This window comes from Leptosomus discolor, chromosome 21 (assembly GCF_034619465.1).
Source record: "Leptosomus discolor isolate bLepDis1 chromosome 21, bLepDis1.hap2, whole genome shotgun sequence".
NCBI classification, from domain to species: Eukaryota; Metazoa; Chordata; class Aves; order Leptosomiformes; family Leptosomidae; genus Leptosomus; species Leptosomus discolor.
In genome coordinates this window covers 6,025,499-6,045,889 of record NC_141411.1, presented here as the reverse complement: position 1 = coordinate 6,045,889, position 20,391 = coordinate 6,025,499, and the positions used below count along the sequence as shown (strand labels likewise).

Sequence of the window (20,391 nt, the reverse complement as noted above, 5' to 3'; positions counted from 1 at the left end):
GCCGTTCCTGGTATAACGCTCCCGGTGCCGATCCCGGGATAACGTTCTGGGGGAGTTGCCCGGTGCCGGTGCCGTTCCCGGGATAACGCTCCCGGTGCCGATCGGGGTGATGCCCGGTGCCGTTCCCGGTATAACGCTCCCGGGGGGTGATGCCCGGTGCCGTTCCCGGTATAACGCTCCCGGTGCCGATCCCGGGATAACGCTCCCGGGGGGTGATGCCCGGTGCCGTTCCCGGTATAACGCTCCCGGTGCCGATCCCGGGATAACGCTCCCGGGGGGTGATGCCCGGTGCCGTTCCCGGTATAACGCTCCCGGTGCCGATCCCGGGATGCCGCTCCCGGGGGCGATGCCCGGTGCCGGGGGCGGGGGCAGGTGGCGGCAGGTGCGCGCGCGGGGCCGGGCCGTTGGCGGGGGGCGGGGCCGCGGGGCCGGTGCCCGCGCGGGGCCGAGCGTTGCCTCCGCCGCCGCCACCGTTGCGCCATGGCCGGTACCGGTACCGGAGCCCGGTGGATGGTGCTGGCGTTATGCCTGGCCATCACCGTGTCACCGGGCCGCACCGGGGAGCGGCTGCACGTCTGCAAGGAGGTACCGGAACCGGGAGATGAAGGAAGGGGGGAGGAAGAGGAGGAGGAGGAGGGCGGGGGGGGGGGGGGGGGGGGGAACCGGCAACCGGTAACCCCCCCCTCCCGGTAGATGAAAACCGTCGCATGGGGGATGCGGAGCCGGGGCTGGTCCCTGTGGGATGGGGAGGACCGGGACGACGGGGGGGGTGTCCCTATAGCGTGGGGGGACTGGTCGGGCCCCTGGGAGCCCGGGGGGGGGGGGGAGCCCCCCCCCCCCGGGCCCCCAGGGTACCGACCAGTCCTCAGGGATTTCCAGTCTGTCGCTGTAGGGGTCTGTCACCTATAGGGAACATAAGGACTGGGCTGTGAAGGGGGGGGGGGGGGGGCTACGCGGTGTCCCCTATAGAGATGGGGAGTATCGGGGGGGGGCGACACACTGCGGGGGGGGTGTGTGTGTCTCTGAGGCCACCCTCCAGCCCCACCTCTGTGTCCCCAGCGAGATACTGGGATGTCCCCAAAGCCTCCCCGGGCGCGAGGTGCTGGGGGTGACAACGGCGCGAGGACACACGTCCCCGTCGGCCACGTGCCATTCCCAGCCTGGCACACGGTGGCCCAAAGTGGGGACAAAGTGTCCCGTGAGGAGAAGCCAAGGGGGCTCGGACGCTCGAGGGGTCCTGGGTGCTTTGGGAGCCCCACTCCAGCTTCCAAATTTCCTCCCAATTTCCCTCCGTGGGGCCCTCGCCTGTCCCCGTCGCACCACGTGTGTCCCCTCTCTGGCTCTCCCCGACCTGCGGCCGCTTTTCATCTGGGCCAGTCATTTTTTTTTTTGTGCCGTGATCCAATTTTTTAATTTTTTTTTTTTTTTTTTAAATGTGTTCCACGGCCCGGAGCTCGGAACAATAGACTGCGGCTGGCACCTGTCCCCGGGAGGGATCGCTCCCACAGAGGTTATGTCCCCGTCCCTCTCCCCCACATTGGGGACAGACCCTCTCCCTCCCCTGATGGTGGCAGCCTGGGCTTCCCCCTCCTGCTGCAGAGCCACCCCGGGGCTGAATTAGGTCGATTTATTTAGATTTTTTTTTTAAAAAAATGACAGTCTTTATGAAGGGAAGTGATTAATATCACTCATCCCAGCCGCTCAGCTCCGTGCTGGGTGGGGGGAAAGTTTGGGAAGAGGGGAAAACCCCCACCTTTTTCCCAAGGAAATCCCTCAGGATCAAGAATGATGTTGGGGACTCGGGGCTGCTGAGAACCGGGGTGACCCCACGGGTACCCCCGTCCTGGCCGTGGCGGTGGGCACCCTCCTCTGCATCCCCATCCCGGGGCCGTGGGGGGCCCGGTGCTGCCCGTTAGGCAGGCAGGGGGTGCTGGGGGCAGAGCCCTCGCCCCTCTCCGTCCCCCTTTTCCCCCTCATCGCCGCCGTTTCCAGCTGACGGGCGACATCAAAGCGTTGTCTTCTCGCCAACCTGCCACGCTCCGGCGTCTGCCGGGAGCACGAAGCCCCGGCGCCCGCCTCAGAACCCCCAGAGATGCTGCAGTGGAAGGGGGGGGGACGACACTGCGGCGGCGTCCCCTCGCCCCCACCCAGCACCCCACCGCGCTGCCAGCGAACACCGGGAGATTAACCGCACCGGCCGGGCTTCGCCAGCCCCTGGCGTCGCCTTCTCTCGCCGGCCTTGAGCCAGTCCCGGCTTGGAGGCAGCCGGTGGCACAGGGTGGGGGGTGGGGGTGGGGGGGCGGTCACGGTGCCCTGCTCTCCCCTTTCCTCCGGCATCCAAGCGGGCGGCACTGCCGAGGGGTGCCCGCAGCAGGGGGGGTGCCGCGGGGCTGGCGGCGCATCCGGGTGGCGCCTGTTTAACCAGCACCACGTGCCACCGCGCTCGGGTCACGCCAAGGCGAACGGTGCCAGGGAAAGGGGGGGCAGTGCCGGGTGTCTTCGTGGCCCCCGGGCGTGGGCGTGTGGCCTGGGTGACCCCATAGCCCCTCCATGGGGTTTGGCATCCCCGGATGGGGGGGGGGGGGGAATGTCCTGGAGGGTGGGGGTCATCCTGCCTGAAGACCCCCCCGCCTCAGCATCCCCCCAGCCAGGTGTCCCCCTGGGACTCCAGCATCTCCTTGCCCAGAGCATCTGCCACCCCTGAGCACCCCCCTGCCCCCAGTATCCTACACCCTGAGCACCCCCCTGCCCCCAGTATCCCTCACCCTGAGCACCCCCCTGCCCCCAGCGTCCCCCTGCCCAAAGCACCTCCTACCCCTGAGCACCTCCCTGCCTCAGTGTCCCCGCACCCTGAGCACCCCTTTGCCTCAAGCACCCCCCTGCCCAGAGCATCCCCCAACCCTGATCCCCCCACCACCACCTTGAGCATCCTCTCCCATTCCACAGGCTGATCCCCGGACTGGGGCCCAGTAGCCTGGCTAAGCTGGCCGAGCCGGGGGGACTGGGCACTGCGGGACATCGCAAGACCATAGAACAAAAATCCCAATGCAAGAGGCGCCGGGGCACACGTGGTGGGGGGCAGCCCCTCATGAGGGGGTCTCAGGGCTCTGTGGGGGTCTCGGGGCTGCAGCTCTCCCCGTGCGTTTTCTCTTCCAGTCCGAGTACCACTACGAGTACACGGCGTGCGACAGCGCGGGCTCGCGGTGGAGGGTGGCCGTGCCGCACACACCGGGACTCTGCACCGGCCTGCCGGACCCCGTCAAGGGCACCGAGTGCTGTAAGGTTGGGGGCACGGAGGGTGGGGATGGGGGGTGGTCCTGGGGTGTGGGAAGAGCAGGGGTGGGAAACGAGGGCGAGGCGGGGGAGGAGGGGAGCGATGAGACGAAGCGTTGGCTTTTCCATCAGCTCCGTCGGTGCCTTCAAAGGCGGCGACGGGACGTGGCTGCGCGGCAGCGCCGAGCGCTCGTTGGCTCTGTCAGCTCCGCACCGGCGAGGCCGGGATGCGATGAAGGGGATGGAAATCCCACCGGGCCCCCCTCCCGCCAAGCCTTGGGGGGTGCCGTGGCTCTGCGGCGCGCTTCGGCAGCGGGGCGGGGGGTGGCATCCTGCCTGGTGCTTGCCGGGGAAGCGCCACGGCGTTGCCAAAACTCATCAATCGAAGGGGGTTCGGCTTGCCGCCGTGGGGCTGTGCAGGGATGGGGGATCCCAGAGCCAGCCAGGCACCCCTGCCAGCGGGGAGCGCTCCGAAAAGCGGAGCTGAGGATGACGAGGCCGAAGCAGCACCGGGGTGAGGGGGAGCAGGGGAACGGCCGCCCTGACCCCCCTCCTCGTTGCACGGGGGCAGCTTTCTCCTGCAAGGCGGGCGAGTTCCTGGACATGAAGGCGCAGGCGTGCAAGCCCTGCGCCGAGGGCACCTACTCGCTGGGCACCGGCGTCCGCTTCGACGAGTGGGACGAGGTGCCCCACGGCTTCGCCAACGTCGCCACCAACCTGGAGGTCGACGACGGCTTCGGCGACGCGGTGGAGAACTGCACCGCGTGAGTCGCCGCGCCGCCACCGGCACGGTGCTTCCCTGTTAACGGCGGGGCTGGAGCCCGGGGAGGATGCTCGGGGTGCTGGCCACCCCTGCAGTGAGCAGGATGGGTGCTGCCACACCTCTGTGCAGCGAGAGCACCCCGTTTCCCCGACACCCCGTCCCCCACGCTCCCTTCCGTCACCCTTCCCTGGGAGGCGATGCCAGCAGGGCGCCGCGGGGGACACCCCAGCCGCAGCAAGGGGACACCCGGGCAGCATCACCCCCACCCGCGGTGGCAGGACCCCAACTCCCTGGGACACCCCCACCAACCTCAGAGAGGGAGCACCCATGGGAGCCCCCACACCTTCGTGCCACGAGCCAGCACCTTTATTTTCCACCCTGGCCCGTTGACCAGAGCCCTCCTGCCAGCCGGTTGCACCGGCACCCGCCGCGCTGCCCCGCGCCCGCCGCAGCATTTATGCAACTTGCAAATGTAACCTACTTCCAGCGGCGCTTTAATTATTCAGCCGCCGTCCCCGGCGCAGCTCCGGCGCAGCAGGATCCCACTCTCCTCCTCCCCGCAGCCCACCCGCCTCTCGCCGGCACAGCAGGCACAGGCTTTGGGGGAGAGGTCCCCTAGGGATAAGGGTCCGGCCGCTGCACAGCGACGTGTCCCCCGGGCTGTCCCCAACTCTCCATCTGGAGTTCCCCAGGCTGTCCCCAAACTCCCGTGTCCAACGCCTCCTCCCTGCTCCACCCGCCCGGTGACCGTCCCCGCCGTCCCCACCGTGGCTGCCGCAGGGTTCGGGCTGGTGACAGAGCCCGCGGTCTGTGCCACCCCCCCGCCCAGGTCGACGTGGGTGCCGCTGGGGGACTACGTGGCCTCCAACACGGACGAGTGCACGGCCACCCTCATGTACGCCGTCAACCTCAAGCAGTCGGGCACTGTCTCCTTCGAGTACATCTACCCCGACAGCAGCATCGTCTTCGAGTTCTTTGTAGGTGACAGGAGCCCGCAGGGGTGGAGGGTGGGCGTCCCTGGGGACATGGCGGGGGTCCCTGGGGACACGGAGGGGGGCGATCCGTGTCCTGACGCCGGCCCCGCAGGTGCAGAACGACCAGTGCCAGCCCACGGTGGAGGAGTCGCGCTGGATGCGGACGACGGAGAAGGGCTGGGAGTTTCACAGCGTGAGTGAGGGCGCGGGGCGAGAGGTGACACGGGTGGGGGGTCCCTCGGCACAGCCCCCGGAGTCCCTTGTCCTTCCCCTGGGAAGAAGATGCTCCACAGCGATGCGGAGAGGGTGGTGGGTGACGGCAGTCAGGGCTTAGTGCTTCAACACCCCCCACCCATGGGTGCTAACACCCTCCCCAGCAGTGGGACCACCCGACCACCCCCCCCAGCACCCCCCACCCCTTTTCCAGGTGGAGCTGAGCCGCGGCAACAACGTGCTGTACTGGCGGACCACGGCTTTCTCCGTGTGGTCCAAGGTCCCCAAGCCGGTGCTGGTGAGGAACATCGGCATCACAGGTAGGGGGGTGCAGGCTTGGGGGGTGGGGGGGTCCCACCCCACCCTCCTGACGCCTCCCTGAGCACCTTCCCGCTGCCAGGGGTGGCTTATACCTCCGAGTGCTTCCCCTGCAAACCCGGCACCTACGCCCCCGCCGCCGGCTCCTCCGCCTGCCAGCTCTGCCCCGCCGACACCTTCTCCAGCAAAGGAGCCACCGCCTGCCAGCCCTGCGAGCCCCCCGCCTACGCCGGTGAGAGGTGGCAGCCACGGCCCCCTCCCCTGTCCCCTCACCCTAGAAGTGGCCACCGGGTGCCCTTGTCCCCCCTGCGGGGCTGCCCCTGGGAGAGGTGATGTGAGGAGCAGGGAGGACCTGCCAGCGCTTGGTTGGGGGGTGGGGGTGGGGGTGGGGGGCTCACGGGCATCCCGCTGGTGGCACGGTGGCAGGGACAGCGGGGAGGTCCCCTCGCCAGGCTGGCTCAGCCACCGATCTTCCCCCGCCGTCGGCAGAGCCCGGCTCGGCGTCCTGCAAACCGCGGCCGCCCTGCACCGACAAGGATTACTTCTACACCCACACCGCCTGCGACACCCACGGCGAGGTACGGACCCGGGGCGGGGGGATAGCGGGGGGGCTGGCACCTGCTGTCCCCGTGTGTGTCACCCCAGCTCAACCCCCCCTTCCCCCGGGCAGACCCAGCTGATGTTCAAATGGGCCGAGCCGAAAATCTGCAGCGAGGAGCTGCCGCAGGCGGCCCAGCTGCCCCCGTCCGGGGTGAAGAGCAAGTGCCCCCCTTGCAACCCCGGCTTCGCCAAAGCCAACGGCAGCGCCTGCCAGCCCTGTCCCTACGGCTCCTACTCCAACGGCTCCGGTAAGGACATCCCCGTCATTGTCCCCAAGGGGTGACCAGGGCACCTGGAGCTGCTGGTAGGGGGGGGGGGGGAGAGAAGGTGGGTGCCACCCCGGTGCAGCATGGTCCTCTCCTGTCTCTGTGACTCTGGTAAGGATGTCCCCATCATTGTCCCCAAGGGGTGACCAGAGCACCCAGAGCTGCTCATGGGGGAGATGGGTGCCATCCCAGTGCAGGGTTGTCCCCTCTTGTCCCTATGACCCCAGTAAGGATGTCCCCATCATTGTCCCCAAGGGGTGACCAGGGCACCCAGAGCTGCTCGTGGGGGAGATGGGTGCCATCCCGGTGCAGGGTTGTCCCCTCTTGTCCCTAGGGCTCCTATTCCAACAGCTTCGGTGAGGATGTCCCTGTCATTGTCCGCAGGGGGTGACCAGGGCACCCAGAGCTGCTCGTGGGGGACACTAAGGGTGCCACCCTGGTGCAGCGTTGTCCCCTCCTGTCCCTATGGCTCCAGTAAGGACGTCCCCATCATTGTCCCCAAGGGGTGACTGGGGCACCCAGAGCTGCTGGCGGTGGCGGGGGGGGAGAAGACGGGTGCCACCGCGGTGCAGGGTTGTCCCCTCCTGTCCCTACGGCTCCTATTCCAGCAGCTCCAGTAAGGACATCCCCATCATTGTCCCCAGGGGGTGACTGGGGCACCCAGAGCTGGTGCGGGGTGGGAAAGGTGGGTGCCATCCCAGTGCAGGCTTGTCCCCTCCTGTCCCCAGGCTGCCTCAGCTGCCCGCTGGGCACCGAGCCGGCGCTGGGCTTGGAGTACAAGTGGTGGAACGTGTTGCCCCCCAACATGGAGACCACCGTCCTCAGCGGCATCAACTTCGAGTACAAGGGGATGGCAGGTAGTGCTGGGACACTGTCCCCTCGCTGTCCCCTCCCGCGGGGGCAGCCGGGGACCCCCGCTGAGCCGTCACCGTGTCCTTGCAGGCTGGGAGGTGGCCGGGGACTACATCTACACGGCGGCGGGAGCCTCTGATAACGACTTCATGATCCTCACGCTGGTGGTCCCCGGCTTCAGGTGAGGTGGGGACCAGCACCGGGGTGTCCCCAGGGAGTGGGGGGATGTTGCCATGGGGCAGGGTCCGGCAGCGTCCCCACGTCCATCCCCATGCCCGTCCTCAGCCCTCCGAGCCCGGTGCTGGAGGACGCGGAGAGCAAGGAGGTGGCCAGGATCACCTTCGTCTTCGAGACGGTCTGCAGCGTCAGCTGCGAGCTCTACTTCATGGTGGTGAGCGGAGGGGACACGGGGCGGGGATTTAGGGGACACACCCTGGGTTTTGGCGGGGGGCGGGGGGGGGGGGGTGTCCCACCATTCCTCTGTCCCCGCAGGGCATCAACTCCCGCACCAACACGCCGGTGGAGACGTGGACGGGCCCCAAGGGGAAGCAGTCCTACACCTACGTCGTGGAGAAGAACGCCACCATGAGCTTCACCTGGGCCTTCCAGCGCACCCCCTACCACGAGGCGGTGAGGGACAGGGGGGGTGACACCCCCCGGGGGGGCTGCGGGTGCCGGTGGGCGATGGTGACGGGGGCTCTCGGTGCCAGGGCCGGCGGTACACCAGCGACGTGGCCAAGCTCTACTCCATCAACGTCACCAACGTGCTGGGAGGGGTGGCATCCTTCTGCCGGCGCTGCGCCCCCGAGCCGGCCGGATCCTGCGCCCCGTGTCCCCCCGGGAACGCCGTGGACCGCAGCTCGGGCACCTGCCGGCCGTGCCCACCCGGCACCTACCTGCGGGGTCACCCCTCGGACGGGACCCCCGCCTGCCACCCCTGCGGCCCCGGCACCCGCAGCAACCAGGTGCCCGTCCCCGCGTGTCCCCCCGGGGGTGGGGGGGGATGTCACCACGGGTGAGGCCACCCCCCCTCGGCCATCCCAGAGGGGTGATGCTGTGGGCCCCGGAGGGGTGGCACCAGCCTGTCCCCCCTGCATTGTGGGTGGGTGACACTGTCTGGATGGGTGATGCCAATCCCTAGCTGTCCCCAGGGAGGTGACACCAGCCCCTCTGGCTGTCCTGGGTGGGTGACACTGTCTGGATGGGTGACACCAGCTCCCTAGCCATCCCCAGAGAGGTGACACCAGCCCCTCTGGCCCTCCTGGGTGGCTGACAGTACCTGACCCTGGGTGGGTGACACTGTCTGGAGAGGTGACCCCAGCCCCCCAGCCGTCCCCAGGGAGGTAACTCCAGCCCCCCTGGCTGTGCTGGATGGGTGACAGGGTGGGTGACAGTGTCTGACCCCGTGTGGGTGACACCACCCCTCGGCTGTCCCTGACGGGCAATGCCAGCTCTCCGCTGTCCCCAAGGGGATGACCCCGGCCGCCCCCAACGGCTGCCACTACCTGTCCCCAGCGGGGTGACGCCAGCCCCCCCGGCCGTCCCTGACCGCCCCCTCCTGCCCCCCGCCCCAGCTCCGCTCCCTCTGCTACAACAACTGCAGCTTCTCGCTGGCGCTGCCGGGCCGCATCCTGCGCTACGACTTCTCGGCGCTGGCCGCCGGCACGGCCTTCGCCAGCGGCCCCAGCTTCACCGCCAAGGGCCTCAAGTACTTCCACCACTTCAACCTCAGCCTCTGCGGCAACCAGGTGAGGCCGGGGCGGCCACCCCTGCTGCGGCACCCATGGCACTGCCACCCCTGCTGCGGCACCCATGGCACTGCCACCCCTGCTGTGACACCCATGGCACTGCCACCCCTGCTGCTGCCACCCCTGCTGCTGCCACCCCTGCTGTGACACCCATGGCGCTGCCACCCCCGGCACCCATGGCACTGCCACCCCTGCTGCGGCACCCATGGCACTGCCACCCCCGGCACCCATGGCACTGCCAACCCTGCTGCTGCCACCCCTGCTGCTGCCACCCCTGCTGCGGCACCCATGGCACTGCCACCCCCGGCACCCATGGCACTGCCACCCCTGCTGCGACACCCATGGCGCTGCCACCCCTGCTGCTGCCACCGCTGCTGTGACACCCATGGCACTGCCACCCCTGCTGCAGCACCCATGGCGCTGCCACCCCTGCTGCGGCACCCGTGGAGACACAGGTGTGCAGGGCGGGCGTGCAAAAAGGCGTGCCAGGGCGCCCAGCCGCGCCAGCATGTGCACGGTCACGCGAATGTGTGTAAGCAGTTGCGTGTGCGGCTGTGAGTGTGCAGGCGTGCAAACACACACGCACACTCCTGCAAACACACACGCACACTCGTGCAAACACACACGCACACTCGTGCAAACACACGCATGCTCGCGCACACTTGTGTGCTCGCGCAAACACATATGCACACCTGCACTCATGCAAGTGTGTGCATGCTGTTGTGCAAATACAGGTGTACATGCGGGCATCCACGCCCCCATGCACAGCCGTGCAAACGCACAGGAACACGTGCACGCAGTCGTGCAAACACACTTGCACACTCATGCAAACCCACGCGGAAGCATGCACCAGCACTCACACGTGCTTGCACACGCATGCAAACACATGCACGCTCATGCAAGCGTACGTGCATACTCATGCACACTCGCACACTCATGCAAACACATATGCACACCTGCAGCCGTGCCGTGCAACCACGTGCACATAGTCGTGCAAACACATGCAGTTGTGCAAGCACGGGGGTACACGTGGGCATACACGCGCACACGCACACAGTCACGCAAACACCCGCACACCCCCGCGCTTGTGCAAGCACGCACGCTCGCGCGCGCACACGCGCAGTCCTGCACACGTGCACACACGCGTGTGCCCCCGCCGCCAGGGCAGGAAGATGGCCTCCTGCACGGACAACGTGACGGACGCCCGTCTGCCGGCGGGCGAGGGGGACCCTGCGCGGGTGGTGACGTCCTACGCCTGCCAGGCCATCCTGGTGCCCCCCGACGTCAGGGGCTACAAGACGGCCGTGTCCTCGCAGCCCGTCAGCCTGGCCGACCGCCTCGTGGGTGAGCTGTCACTCGGGGGGGGTCCTGTCCCGTCCCCACCCCCCGTGGGTTGACCTTCGTCCTCGCCGTCCCCTCCCGTGGGACCCCGGTGTCACCGGGACACCCCGCTCTCGCCGCAGGCGTCACCGCCGCCTCCACGCTGGACGGCATCGTGTCCCCCCCCGAGCACTTTCCTCCCGGCCACCCCGACCTGCCCGACATTGTCTTCTTCTACAGGTGAGGGTGGGTGGCCCCGGGGGGGGTGACAAACCCCCGCAGGGACCCCGCTGTGTGTGTGTGTCCCCCCTCCCTGACCCTCCCGCGTCCCCCTCGCCAGGTCCAACGACATGACACAGCCCTGCAGCGGTGGCCGGGCCACCGCCATCCGCCTGCGCTGCGACCCGCTGCGCCCCGGCACCGGCACCCTGGCCGTGCCCAGGTAGGTGGGGACACGGTTGGGGACAGGGGTGGCTTTGGGGACGGGACGGGGCGGGGGGGGTACATCCTCACAGCCCCCATGCACCCCTGCCCAGGGTGGCACCCCCATCTCCTGCCCTGGTTGCAGGGCATGGGGTGCTTTGCTTTGGGGACGCCGCCGTCCTGGTGTCCCTGACTCTGGGTTGTCACCGTTGGCCAGGGTGACGATGTGACCCTGGCCAACGGTGACAAGTCATCATGTGTGTGTGTGTGTGTGTGTCCCCCTCCCCAGCAAATGCCCCGAGGGCACCTGCGACGGCTGCACCTTCCACTTTCTCTGGGTGACAGGCGAGGCTTGTCCCCGCTGCTCCGCCGGCCACTACCGCCCCATCGTCGGCGCCTGCCTCGGTGGCATCCAGGTACCACGCACCGGGCGGGACGCCACGGCGATGGGCATCGCCCCCCCTCCGCTGAACCCCTCACCCCCTTCCCCCTCCGTGTTCCCCCCCACCCCAGAGAACCACCTACGTCTGGCGAGAGCCCCGGCTGTGCCGCGGCGGGCAGAGCTTGCCGGCGCAGCAGGTGAGGGGCTGCCGGAGCGTGGATTTTTGGCTGAAGGTGGGAATCTCGGCCGGGACCTGCGCCGCCGTCTTGCTCGCCGCCCTCGCTGCTTATTTCTGGAAGAAGAACCAAAAGTGAGCGACGCCGCCGGGGGAGGGGGGGGGGGGGACACAAGGACATGGGGACGGCTCGTGAAGCGGTCGGTGCCACCGCCGCGCTCTGTCCCCAGGCTGGAGTATAAATACTCCAAGCTGGTGATGAACGCGGCGGCCAAGGAGAGCGAGCTGCCGGCGCCGGATAGCTGCGCCATCATGGAGGGGGAGGACGCCGAGGACGACCTGGTCTTCGCCACCAAGAAGTCGCTTTTTGGCAAAATCAAGTCCCTCACGTCCAAGGTAAGGGCCGGGGCGGGGGAGGGGGTGCAGCCCCGGAGCAGACACTGGTGAAGCCACCGGCTTGCGGCTGCTCCGTGACTCAGTTTCCCCACCCAGTGGGGGGGGGGGCGGGCTGTGGGTTTGGCGGGGGGCTCAGCCCGCTGACGCCGGGGCTCACCGCAGAGGACGCCGGATGGTTTCGACTCCGTCCCGCTGAAGACGTCGTCCGGCAGCACCGCCATGGAGCTGTGACGGGGCGGGGGGGGGGCCACGCGCCCAACCCCCCCACCCCCCCAACGTGGCCTTAGGGACCCGCTTCGGACCGGAGCTTCGTTATGGCTTTTGTACGTCCCCATCCCCCCCCCAAACCGCCATGTGTCCCGTCCCCCCCCCGCCAGCCAAGCGCCGAAAAATGCCAAATACAGGTGTGGGGTTTGTACGACGGCTCCGTGTCCCCCCCGCGCCCCCCGGCTGGGCACAGGGACGCGGCACACGGGGGGCGGGGGGCAGGGGAGGGGAGCGTCGGGGTGCCGGTGGACCGTGCTCTGCCATGCCAGGCCATGCCGTGCCGTGCCGTGCTGGACCAGCCCACGCCAGCCGATGCTGTGCCAGGCCAGGCCAGGCCAGGCAATTCCTTGCCGTGCCGTGCCGTGCCGTGCCAGGCGAGGTGTGCCACAGCCCACCACCAGCCCCGTACCCGCCTCTCCCTGTCCGGGCTCCCTTGGCCACCAGCACAAATTGCCCAATTTGGGTGATTCTGCCCCAAAGCTGGTGCCCGATGCCGGGACGGCGTTTACCGTCACCACCATGGCGCATGGGGCAGCACGTCCCCACGCAGCTGTGGGGCATCCTGGGGGTCCCCTGTGGCCTCAGTGCCAGAGCCCCTCATTCCCACAGACCCCCAGGGTCCCCCAGCTCAGGGGGTAGGGGCCGGTGCCAGCCCCCCCGGGACCCCCGGCCCTTTTTACACGGTTTTTACCACATTTTCTAGGTGGTGCCGGGGGATCCGCATGTCCCCGCAGCGCAATAAAGATGGATCTTTCTGTCTCCCGCCTGGCCCCGCCATCTCGGGGGGGGCAGGGACGGGGTCCCCACATGGATAAGGGCACCCAGGAGCCCTCCGGGAGCCCCCCAGGGGGGCGGACAGTGGGGTCCAGCTCCCCGCCTGGGGATGCCAGGGGGCTGCCACCGCAGTGCGGGGGGGCGGCCGTCCCAACCCCGGCCTTCCCTACTGGGGACCATGTCCCGGGATATGTCCCCCCGCGGTGGGGGCCGGTGTTGGGGTGCCATGGGGAGCCACGGGGAGCTGTAGGGGTGCGCGGGGGGGGGGACGCTTGGGGACACCCAGGGCCCCCTGGGGCTGCTTGGGGGGGGGGGGGGGGGTGCCGGGAAGGGGGTGCTGAGGGGCCACCAGAGTACCCGGGGGTGGCCAGGGAGACAGAGGGACACCGGGGGGGGGCTCGGGGGGGCCCGAGCGGACACGCAGAGTCCCCGGGGACTCCCGGGGCCACCGAGGGATGCTCAGAGCCCCGCCCCCCCGTGCTCCACCCCGCGCATGCGCCAGGGGGCGCTGCTCCCCGCAGCACGCGCATCCCCCGCCGCTGCCGGCGCAGGCCGGCCTCCGCGCATGCGCGGCTTTCTCGGCGCATGCGCGCTGTGGCGCGGCTGCCGCCGGGAGCTGACAGGAGCCGCCGCCGCCGCCGCCGCCGCCGCCGCCGCCATCATGGTGCTGGACCTGGACCTGTTCCGCGCCGACAAGGGCGGGGACCCCGCCATGGTGCGGGAGATGCAGCGCAAACGCTTCAAGGATCCGGCGCTGGTGGACGCGCTGGTGCGGGCCGACGGCGCCTGGCGGAGGTGTACGTGGGGCGGGGGGGCCGGGCCGGGCCGGGGGCTGGCGCCCCCCCCCCTGGGCTGCGGGGTGAGGGGGGGGGGGGGGGCTGAGGGGACCTGGCACCCCCTAGGGCTGGGGGACCCCCCGGAGGGCTTGTCACAAAGACCCGCCGCCCCCCCCCCCCCCCCCCAGAGGGGACCCTGTGTCCCAGGCTGGGCGTGTCACCTCTTACACGCCGCCGGGGTGGGGGACCTCTCTCAGCCCCCCCAGCCTGGTGGCCTGTCCCCAGGTGATGCTTCTGCATCTCCCCTCCCCAGGGATGGGGGATCTCTTAAGGGAGCCTGTCTCCAAACGCCCTCACTGAGGCGGGGTGACCTTTGGGGGAATCCCTCACGCCCTCTTCCCCAGCCTGGGGGGATCTCCTTGGGGATCTTTCCCCTCTGGGACTGCGGGAGCCTGTGGGTGATCCCTGCGGGGGCCGGGGGCATGTCGCTGGTGGATCCCCCTCATTCCCTGGGGCTGGGGAGAGGTCCTCCCGGTTCATCCCCTCTTCCTTCCTCCCCAGACCTGGAGGCACATCCCTGATGCCCGTCCCCCTTAGCCTGCACGTGGATCCCCACGGGTGATCCAGCGCCAGCAGGGATCCGCAGGGAGACGCTCCCTACGCTGCCGCCCGAGCCGCACTGCTGCAGGATCTGGCCGGGCAGGACAGGGGGGTTCCACACGCTGCCACCCCCCACATGTGGGGATAAATCCATGCCCGGGCGGTTCGAGGGGGCAGGAGCAAAGGCCCCGTTGCCCCCAGCCCAGGTGGGAGGTGGGGCAGGGGGAGCTGCCATCCCAGTGGGAGCAGGGTGTGGTGGGAGGCGAGGAGGGGTGGGTGCCCCAGAGCCCTGCAGTTCCCAGGGCGCCCAGGTCCCCCTTCGCCGCCGCCCCGGGATGAAAGAGGCGGCTTTGAACACCCTTTTAGCGCTGCTGCCTTGATGTGGATGAGCCCGGCCCTGCTTAATCACGCCCGGCGCGTCCCCTGGCTCCGTCCCGGCCCTCAGCACCACTTTCGTTTCATCCGAGGGCCTTTCATCCCTCAGGACCAGCCAGCTTTCCAGGCCGGCGGTGGGGGCTGTGCCCCAGCCCCCTCCCCGCGGGGCTCCAGCCTGTCCCGGCAGCAGTGGGTGCTGCGGAGGGGAGCGCTGGCGCGTAACTGGGAGGCGCAGGGCTGGCAGGACGCGCTGGAGAGCGCCCGGCTGATGCAATCCCCCGCCTGCCGGGGCCGTGGGGCTGGTGGGAGGCTGCCAGGGTGGTGTTGGCCGTGCCTTGTCCCCTGGCTCGTCACCCTTTTGCGTTCCCTGGCTCTGAATCGTTCCCCGTGGGTCTGATCCTGCCTGCAGGTGGGGGTGTCGCCTTGTTGGGGTGATCCCTGGCCTTGGAGTGTCTCTGGTGTGGGCTGCCCTGCCAGGAGGGGACGGCTGCGTCCTGGGCTCTGCCCTTCCCAGCCCTGCTGTCACCACGGGGGACCTCCCCGCTCCCCTCATCCAGCACCCCAAATCTCATCGCTGTGGCCGCAGAGCCCTGGATCTGCTCAGCCCGCAGCGGCCTCAGCCCAGTGCGGGGGTCCTGGTGGGCCCGTGGCCCAGTTGCAGCGTGTTTGCTGCTCCCCACCTCTCTGCCCTGCATCGTGGCTGGCCCTACACCATCAAACTCTCCCCTGTCCTTCTGAAACGCCCCGGGCTGGTGGCGCTGGGCATCCCTGGAGCTGCCGGCCCCAATCCTGCTCCCACCTCCATGGCCCCTCTCAGTGCCGGAGGGAGATCCCGGCCCTGCTGCCACTGGTGCAGCTGGCTGATGGCTCCTTCCCCTCCCCTTTCCAGGCAGGTTTCGTGCCGATAACCTGAACAAGCTGAAGAACCTCTGCAGCAAAACCATCGGGGACAAGATGAAGGTGAGGCCCGAGGGCCGACGGTCCCGGCAGCGATTCACTGGCGGGATGTTACTAACGGGGCGTCTCCCCCAGGTCCCTGCTCCGCAGGTCTCTCCCTTGCATCATCAAGGAGTATTTTTCCCCTGAAACTTTACTCTTTAACCCTAGTGGGGTTTCTTTTTCCTCCTTTTACAGAAAAAAGAGCCCGTGGGGACGGACGAGTCCGTGCCGGAGAGCGTACAGAACCTCGACGAGCTCACGGCCGACATCCTGGGGGTGAGTCTGACCCCGTCTCCCCCCACTGCGCCGCTGGCCTGCCCAGTTTGTCCAGATCTTCGCCTGGAATTCCCTGAGTTGGTGGTGTGAGGTGCCCGGAGCCCCAGCACTGAGCGAGGGGGAGCTGCCTGCACCCCCTGCCAGGAGGATTGGAGGATCCTTGTCCCCCCTGTCCCGCCCAGCAGCAACCAGCTCCTGCTCCGTCTCCTTCATCTAAACATCCGCCTGGGGTGGCAGCTCGCCAGCCCGGGGCTCGTCCTGCGCTTCCCAGGCGGGATCGAGCAGCCTCAATCCTTACGTCCCCTCTGCCAGGCCTTTCCTCCCTGCCCCGCTCCCCTTCCCAGCTCGTTAACCGCGATGGTTAACGAGCGTGGCGGCGGCTTTTGCTGCCGCGGGAGCTGGCTGCTCCCCCTCGGCCCCACCAGGCGCTGCGTGATGCCGCCACTCAGGCCCTTTCAGAGCCCGACTTGTGTCGCCCTTTGTCCCCTCGGGCCGGCGTTCGGTGTGTCCAGCCCACGGTTCTGCTCCAAACGCCGCGAGGGGCGGTGCTGAACCGCGCTGGGCCGGCGGCCCCCTCTCCCCGGCGGGTTCTTCCCTTCCCCCCCCCCTCACCCGGGGTCCCTGCGCAGGCGCTGCAGGTGTCCCAGATCAAGAAAGTCCGTCTCCTCATCGACGACGCCATCCTCAAGTGCGACGCCGAGCGCGGGCGGCTGGAGGCCGAGCGTTTCGAGAGCCTGCGGGAGATCGGGAACCTCCTGCACCCCTCGGTGCCCATCAGCAACGACGAGGTAGGGGCGGGAGCGCGCCGGGGGCCGGCTGCGGCGCTTCGTCGAAGCCAAACAACGGCTGGCGAGTGCAGGGGGGGGGGGGGGGGCGAGCGAGCGGCGGGGAGGTCCCCCCCCAACCCCGGGTCGGTGGGGGCGGGTGATTGAAATCTGCATGACAAGACAGCGGTTCCTGCTGGGAGCAGACAAAGAGCCGCTCAGACAACGCTGGGCACGGCCATTGTTGGGGGAATACATGGGAACCTGGCGTCCAGCCGCGGGGCTGGGGTCTCCCTCGGCTGCCTGCATTCAGCCGCAGGAATGGTTTGCTGGGGGAGCACAATCGGGCCGGGCCGGCTGCCAAGTGGCCGCACAATAAGCGCCCGGCTGGCCTCGGGACTGGGCTTCCAGGCTCTGTCGTCTGGGATCCCAAACTGGGCCCGGCGCGGTGACTGGTGTCGCCGCCGCTGCCGCCGCCCCAGGGAGCTGGGGCGATGGGCTCCCCCTCTCCGCCTTCGTGCAGGATGCGGACAACAAGGTGGAGCGGGTGTGGGGCGACTGCAGCTGCAGGAAGAAGTATTCCCACGTCGACCTGGTGGTGATGGTGGACGGTTACGAGGGGGAGAAGGGGGCCATCGTCGCGGGCAGCCGGGGCTACTTCCTGAAGGTGCGAGCGCAGACCCCCGCGGGGGCCTGGAAGGGGTCGGAGCCAGAGGGAGAGCTGGGGGGAACGGGGGGAAGGGGGGTCCTGGCTTCTCCTGCCCTGGGCCGAGCTCTCTGCAGCGGGGTGAGCTCACACCGAGCCGGCTCGTCGCGTGGGACCGACTCCGGCCTCGATGGTGCTGCCCCGGCAGCCTCCGGGCCCGCTCCGGCGTCCCCGCCGCGCTTTGGGGGGTGATGCTGAGCCTGGAGCTGGCGTGGGCTGGACGTGCTCCCAGACCTGCTGAGCCAGAAGGGATGGCCCAGCGGGGGGGGTGTGCGTGTGACAGGCGGTGGCTTCTTGTCCCCCAGGGTCCCCTGGTGTTCCTGGAGCAGGCCCTGATCCAGTACGCCCTGCAGAGCCTCCGCGCCAAGGGCTACACTCCCGTCTACACCCCCTTCTTCATGCGGAAGGAGGTGATGCAGGAGGTGGCCCAGCTCAGCCAGTTCGACGAGGAGCTCTACAAGGTGAGCGCCTCGACGCCCGCCGGGGCTCCCCGGCTCCTCGCCTGGCACCCGCCGGCCCCTCCGGGCACCGGCTTTCCGGCTGAGGTCCCCTCTGCCCGCGGCGAGACGTCTCGGGGGGGGAGTTGGTCTTCGGGGGGGAGTTGGTCTTCGCAGCTGAGGCGGTGGTTGTCATGGCGATGCGGTGATGGGGAGGTGGCTCGTCCCCAGCCTCGCCATCGGGGCCTTTGAACGAGGCCAAACGGCAGCTGCTCCCGTTCCCCAGCCGGCCCCTTCCCGCTCCCAGCGCCGGCCCTGGAAAGCCTCGGCTGCCTGCGCATCTGCCGGGGAGCCTCCGTCCCCGGAGAGGTGCGGGAGCAGCTGGGGACGGGGGACGGTGGCTCTCGCCCCCCCTCCAGGTGATCGGCAAAGGCAGCGAGAAGGCCGACGACAGCTCCATCGACGAGAAGTACCTGATCGCCACCTCGGAGCAGCCCATCGCCGCGCTGCACCGCGACGAGTGGCTGAAGCCGGAGGAGCTGCCCCTCCGGTACGCGGGGCTGTCGACCTGCTTCCGCCAGGAGGTGGGCTCGCACGGCCGCGACACCCGCGGCATCTTCCGCGTCCACCAGTTCGAGAAGGTGAGGGCGCGGCGGGGGGCGGGGGGCGGCGTTTTGGGAGGTTTAGGGGGAGCTGAATCCCGGCGCCGACGGTGGGGTTCCCTTCTTTTGTTTTTATTGCCAGATCGAGCAGTTCGTCTACGCTTCGCCCCACGACAACAAGTCGTGGGAGATGTTTGAGGAGATGATCGCCACGGCGGAGGAGTTCTACCAGTCCCTGGGCATCCCCTACCACATCGTCAACATCGTCTCGGGTAGGGGCTCCCTCGCCGCGGAGGGAGGAGAGCGGCCACCTCTGCCAGCGCCTCGGGTGTCACCGTGGCCCTGACCCACTTCCCGGCTCAGCTGCCTTTGTCCTTGGCTCGGCTTCCCCGTGGTGGTGTCTGTCCCCAGCCCTGGCGAGGGGGAGGAGGCGCCTCAGCCCTGGGGCGCCTGGAGGAAGGCCGTTTTCCTGCAGAGTCCTTTGCTTTGCACCCAGGACCCAGCGGGGGCACCTTGCTGCGCCACAGCTGTCCCTGCCAGAGGGATAGTGTGAGCGTCCCAGCTCCCCCTGGAAGCTCTCCCAGGAAAATTATCCCGTTTAAATGCCCTTTCCCAGCCTCCCCACTGCGGAGCAGGAGCCCCCGGCCCTTCCGCAGTCACCTCAGTGGCTTCACGCCTCTCGCTCGTGGCGCTGCCCCCCTCCCCGTGACGGGCAGGTGGAGCAGGACCCCCCACCCCGCTCAGCGCTGCCCCCTCCCCCTCTCCCAGGCTCCCTCAACCACGCTGCCAGTAAGAAACTGGACCTGGAGGCCTGGTTCCCGGGTTCCGGCGCTTTCCGCGAGCTCGTGTCCTGCTCCAACTGCACCGACTACCAGGCGCGGCGCCTGCGCATCCGCTACGGCCAGACCAAGAAGATGATGGACAAGGTGAGGCCGAGCTGCTGGGCTGGGGTGAGAGGAGGAGGGGGGTTCCCGCTCGCCCCCTCCTCACCTTTGCCGTGTCCCACCACCCCCCCCCCCCCCGCCGTGTCCCCCCACCACAGGTGGAGTTTGTCCACATGCTCAACGCCACCATGTGTGCCACCACCCGCACCATCTGCGCCATCCTGGAGAACTACCAGACCGAGGAGGGCGTCCGCATCCCGGAGAAGCTCCGAGACTTCATGCCCCCAGGTAACACCCAGCACCCCTTCCCTTCCCCGAGGGACTGGGGGACGGGACTGGTTCCCAGTGCCCCCCCGCCCCACCGTGGTACCTGCTGTGTCCCCCCCCTGCCCTGCCCAGACCTCCGGGAGCTGATCCCCTTCGTGAAGCCGGCGCCCATCGAGCAGGAGCTCTCCAAGAAGCAGAAGAAGCAGCAGGAGGGGGGCAAAAAGAAGGCGGGGGGGGGAAGCGAGCGGGTCCTGGAGGAGCAGATGCAGAACATGGGGGTCAACAGCGCCTGAGTCCTGTGTGTGTGTCCCACCCCCCCCCCCCCCCCGCACCCGCCGCTGCCACCGCAGGGACCTTGGGAGCCTCCTGACTCCTCCTGCCTTCATCCCCGCCTGGGCTGCGCCCATCGCCTTCGCTTCAGGGCCGGGCTGCGGCATCACCGCCCGGCCCCCCCCCCCCCCTCCACGGCACGGAGCCCCCCCGCGCTCCCACGGGATGAAGGACTGATGCCAGCGGGGCTCCGGCCCCCCCATAGCTGTCCCCCCCCCCTTCCCTGCTGAGCGGGGCTGGGGACCCCCTGGCCCCTTCCCTGGGGGGGGGGGAAATGTCTCCTCCTGCCCTCCAATAAAGCCAAGAACTACTGAGCTGCGTGTCCCTGGGGGGGGAGGGGGGAACAAAGGGGGGGCGGGGGGGGCTCCAGCCAGTTGGGGGGGGGGGCCTCCAGCCCGGCGGGGGGGTCCTGGCTGCCTTTCACCCCCCTACCCCCCACCCCCGCCGGTCCCGCACAATGGCCCAGACAAAGGCTGCGCTCGCCCGAGCCCATTTGTAATTCAAAGAGGGGCCGGGGGCCCCCAACGCCTCGGCCCCAGCTGCCAGCCCGGACCCCCCCCCCCGGGAGGGGGGGGGGGGGGGGGGGCTGCGTGCCTCAGTTTCCCCAAGAGCCAGGGGTCCGGCTGTCAGCCCCGTGCTTGTGCGTGGGAAACCCCTGCCTGCACCCGTGGGGTGCTGGGGAGGGAACCCA

At 69.1% G+C, this 20,391-nt stretch overlaps 2 protein-coding genes across 3 annotated transcripts; both read left to right on the top strand.

The window, feature by feature from the left end:
• The first annotated feature begins 480 nt into the window (after positions 1-480).
• ELAPOR1 (endosome-lysosome associated apoptosis and autophagy regulator 1) lies at positions 481-11,934 on the top strand. 2 transcript variants are annotated; one of them, XM_086476498.1, is made up of 22 exons: positions 481-585; positions 3,157-3,277; positions 3,845-4,037; positions 4,866-5,013; positions 5,123-5,203; positions 5,438-5,543; positions 5,624-5,773; positions 6,031-6,119; positions 6,212-6,389; positions 7,136-7,264; positions 7,350-7,440; positions 7,545-7,650; positions 7,752-7,889; positions 7,970-8,224; positions 8,834-9,007; positions 10,171-10,351; positions 10,471-10,567; positions 10,668-10,769; positions 11,040-11,166; positions 11,264-11,442; positions 11,538-11,703; positions 11,866-11,934. In XM_086476498.1, the coding sequence occupies exons 1-22, from the start codon at positions 481-483 to the stop codon at positions 11,932-11,934; spliced, it is 2,985 nt and encodes a 994-aa protein (XP_086332624.1). The 2 variants fall into 2 exon arrangements, with proteins under 2 accessions (XP_086332624.1, XP_086332626.1); XM_086476500.1 differs by lacking the exons at positions 481-585; positions 5,624-5,773; positions 6,031-6,119 and having other exon boundaries at positions 3,163-3,277; positions 5,438-5,521.
• A 1,471-nt stretch (positions 11,935-13,405) lies between these two features.
• On the top strand, positions 13,406-19,663 carry SARS1 (seryl-tRNA synthetase 1). Its single transcript, XM_086476578.1, has 11 exons — positions 13,406-13,541; positions 15,385-15,455; positions 15,630-15,710; positions 16,340-16,498; positions 16,998-17,141; positions 17,486-17,641; positions 18,037-18,258; positions 18,362-18,491; positions 18,988-19,145; positions 19,262-19,391; positions 19,503-19,663. The coding sequence occupies exons 1-11, from the start codon at positions 13,406-13,408 to the stop codon at positions 19,661-19,663; spliced, it is 1,548 nt and encodes a 515-aa protein (XP_086332704.1).
• Positions 19,664-20,391: the final 728 nt, after the last annotated feature.

What these genes read in the sequence shown, in the direction of transcription:
- ELAPOR1 (XM_086476498.1), top strand. Translation starts at nt 481, where the DNA reads ATGGCCGGTACCGGTACCGGAGCCCGGTGGATGGTGCTGGCGTTATGC. An exon ending in TCAGCCTCTGCGGCAACCAG is followed by an intron (nt 9,008 to 10,170) that starts GTGAGGCCGGGG and finishes CCCCGCCGCCAG; the next exon opens with GGCAGGAAGATGGCCTCCTG. An exon ending in CCTGCCTCGGTGGCATCCAG is followed by an intron (nt 11,167 to 11,263) that starts GTACCACGCACC and finishes CCCCCACCCCAG; the next exon opens with AGAACCACCTACGTCTGGCG.
- SARS1 (XM_086476578.1), top strand. Translation starts at nt 13,406, where the DNA reads ATGGTGCTGGACCTGGACCTGTTCCGCGCCGACAAGGGCGGGGACCCC. An exon ending in TCACGGCCGACATCCTGGGG is followed by an intron (nt 15,711 to 16,339) that starts GTGAGTCTGACC and finishes GTCCCTGCGCAG; the next exon opens with GCGCTGCAGGTGTCCCAGAT. An exon ending in CCAAGAAGATGATGGACAAG is followed by an intron (nt 19,146 to 19,261) that starts GTGAGGCCGAGC and finishes CCCCCACCACAG; the next exon opens with GTGGAGTTTGTCCACATGCT.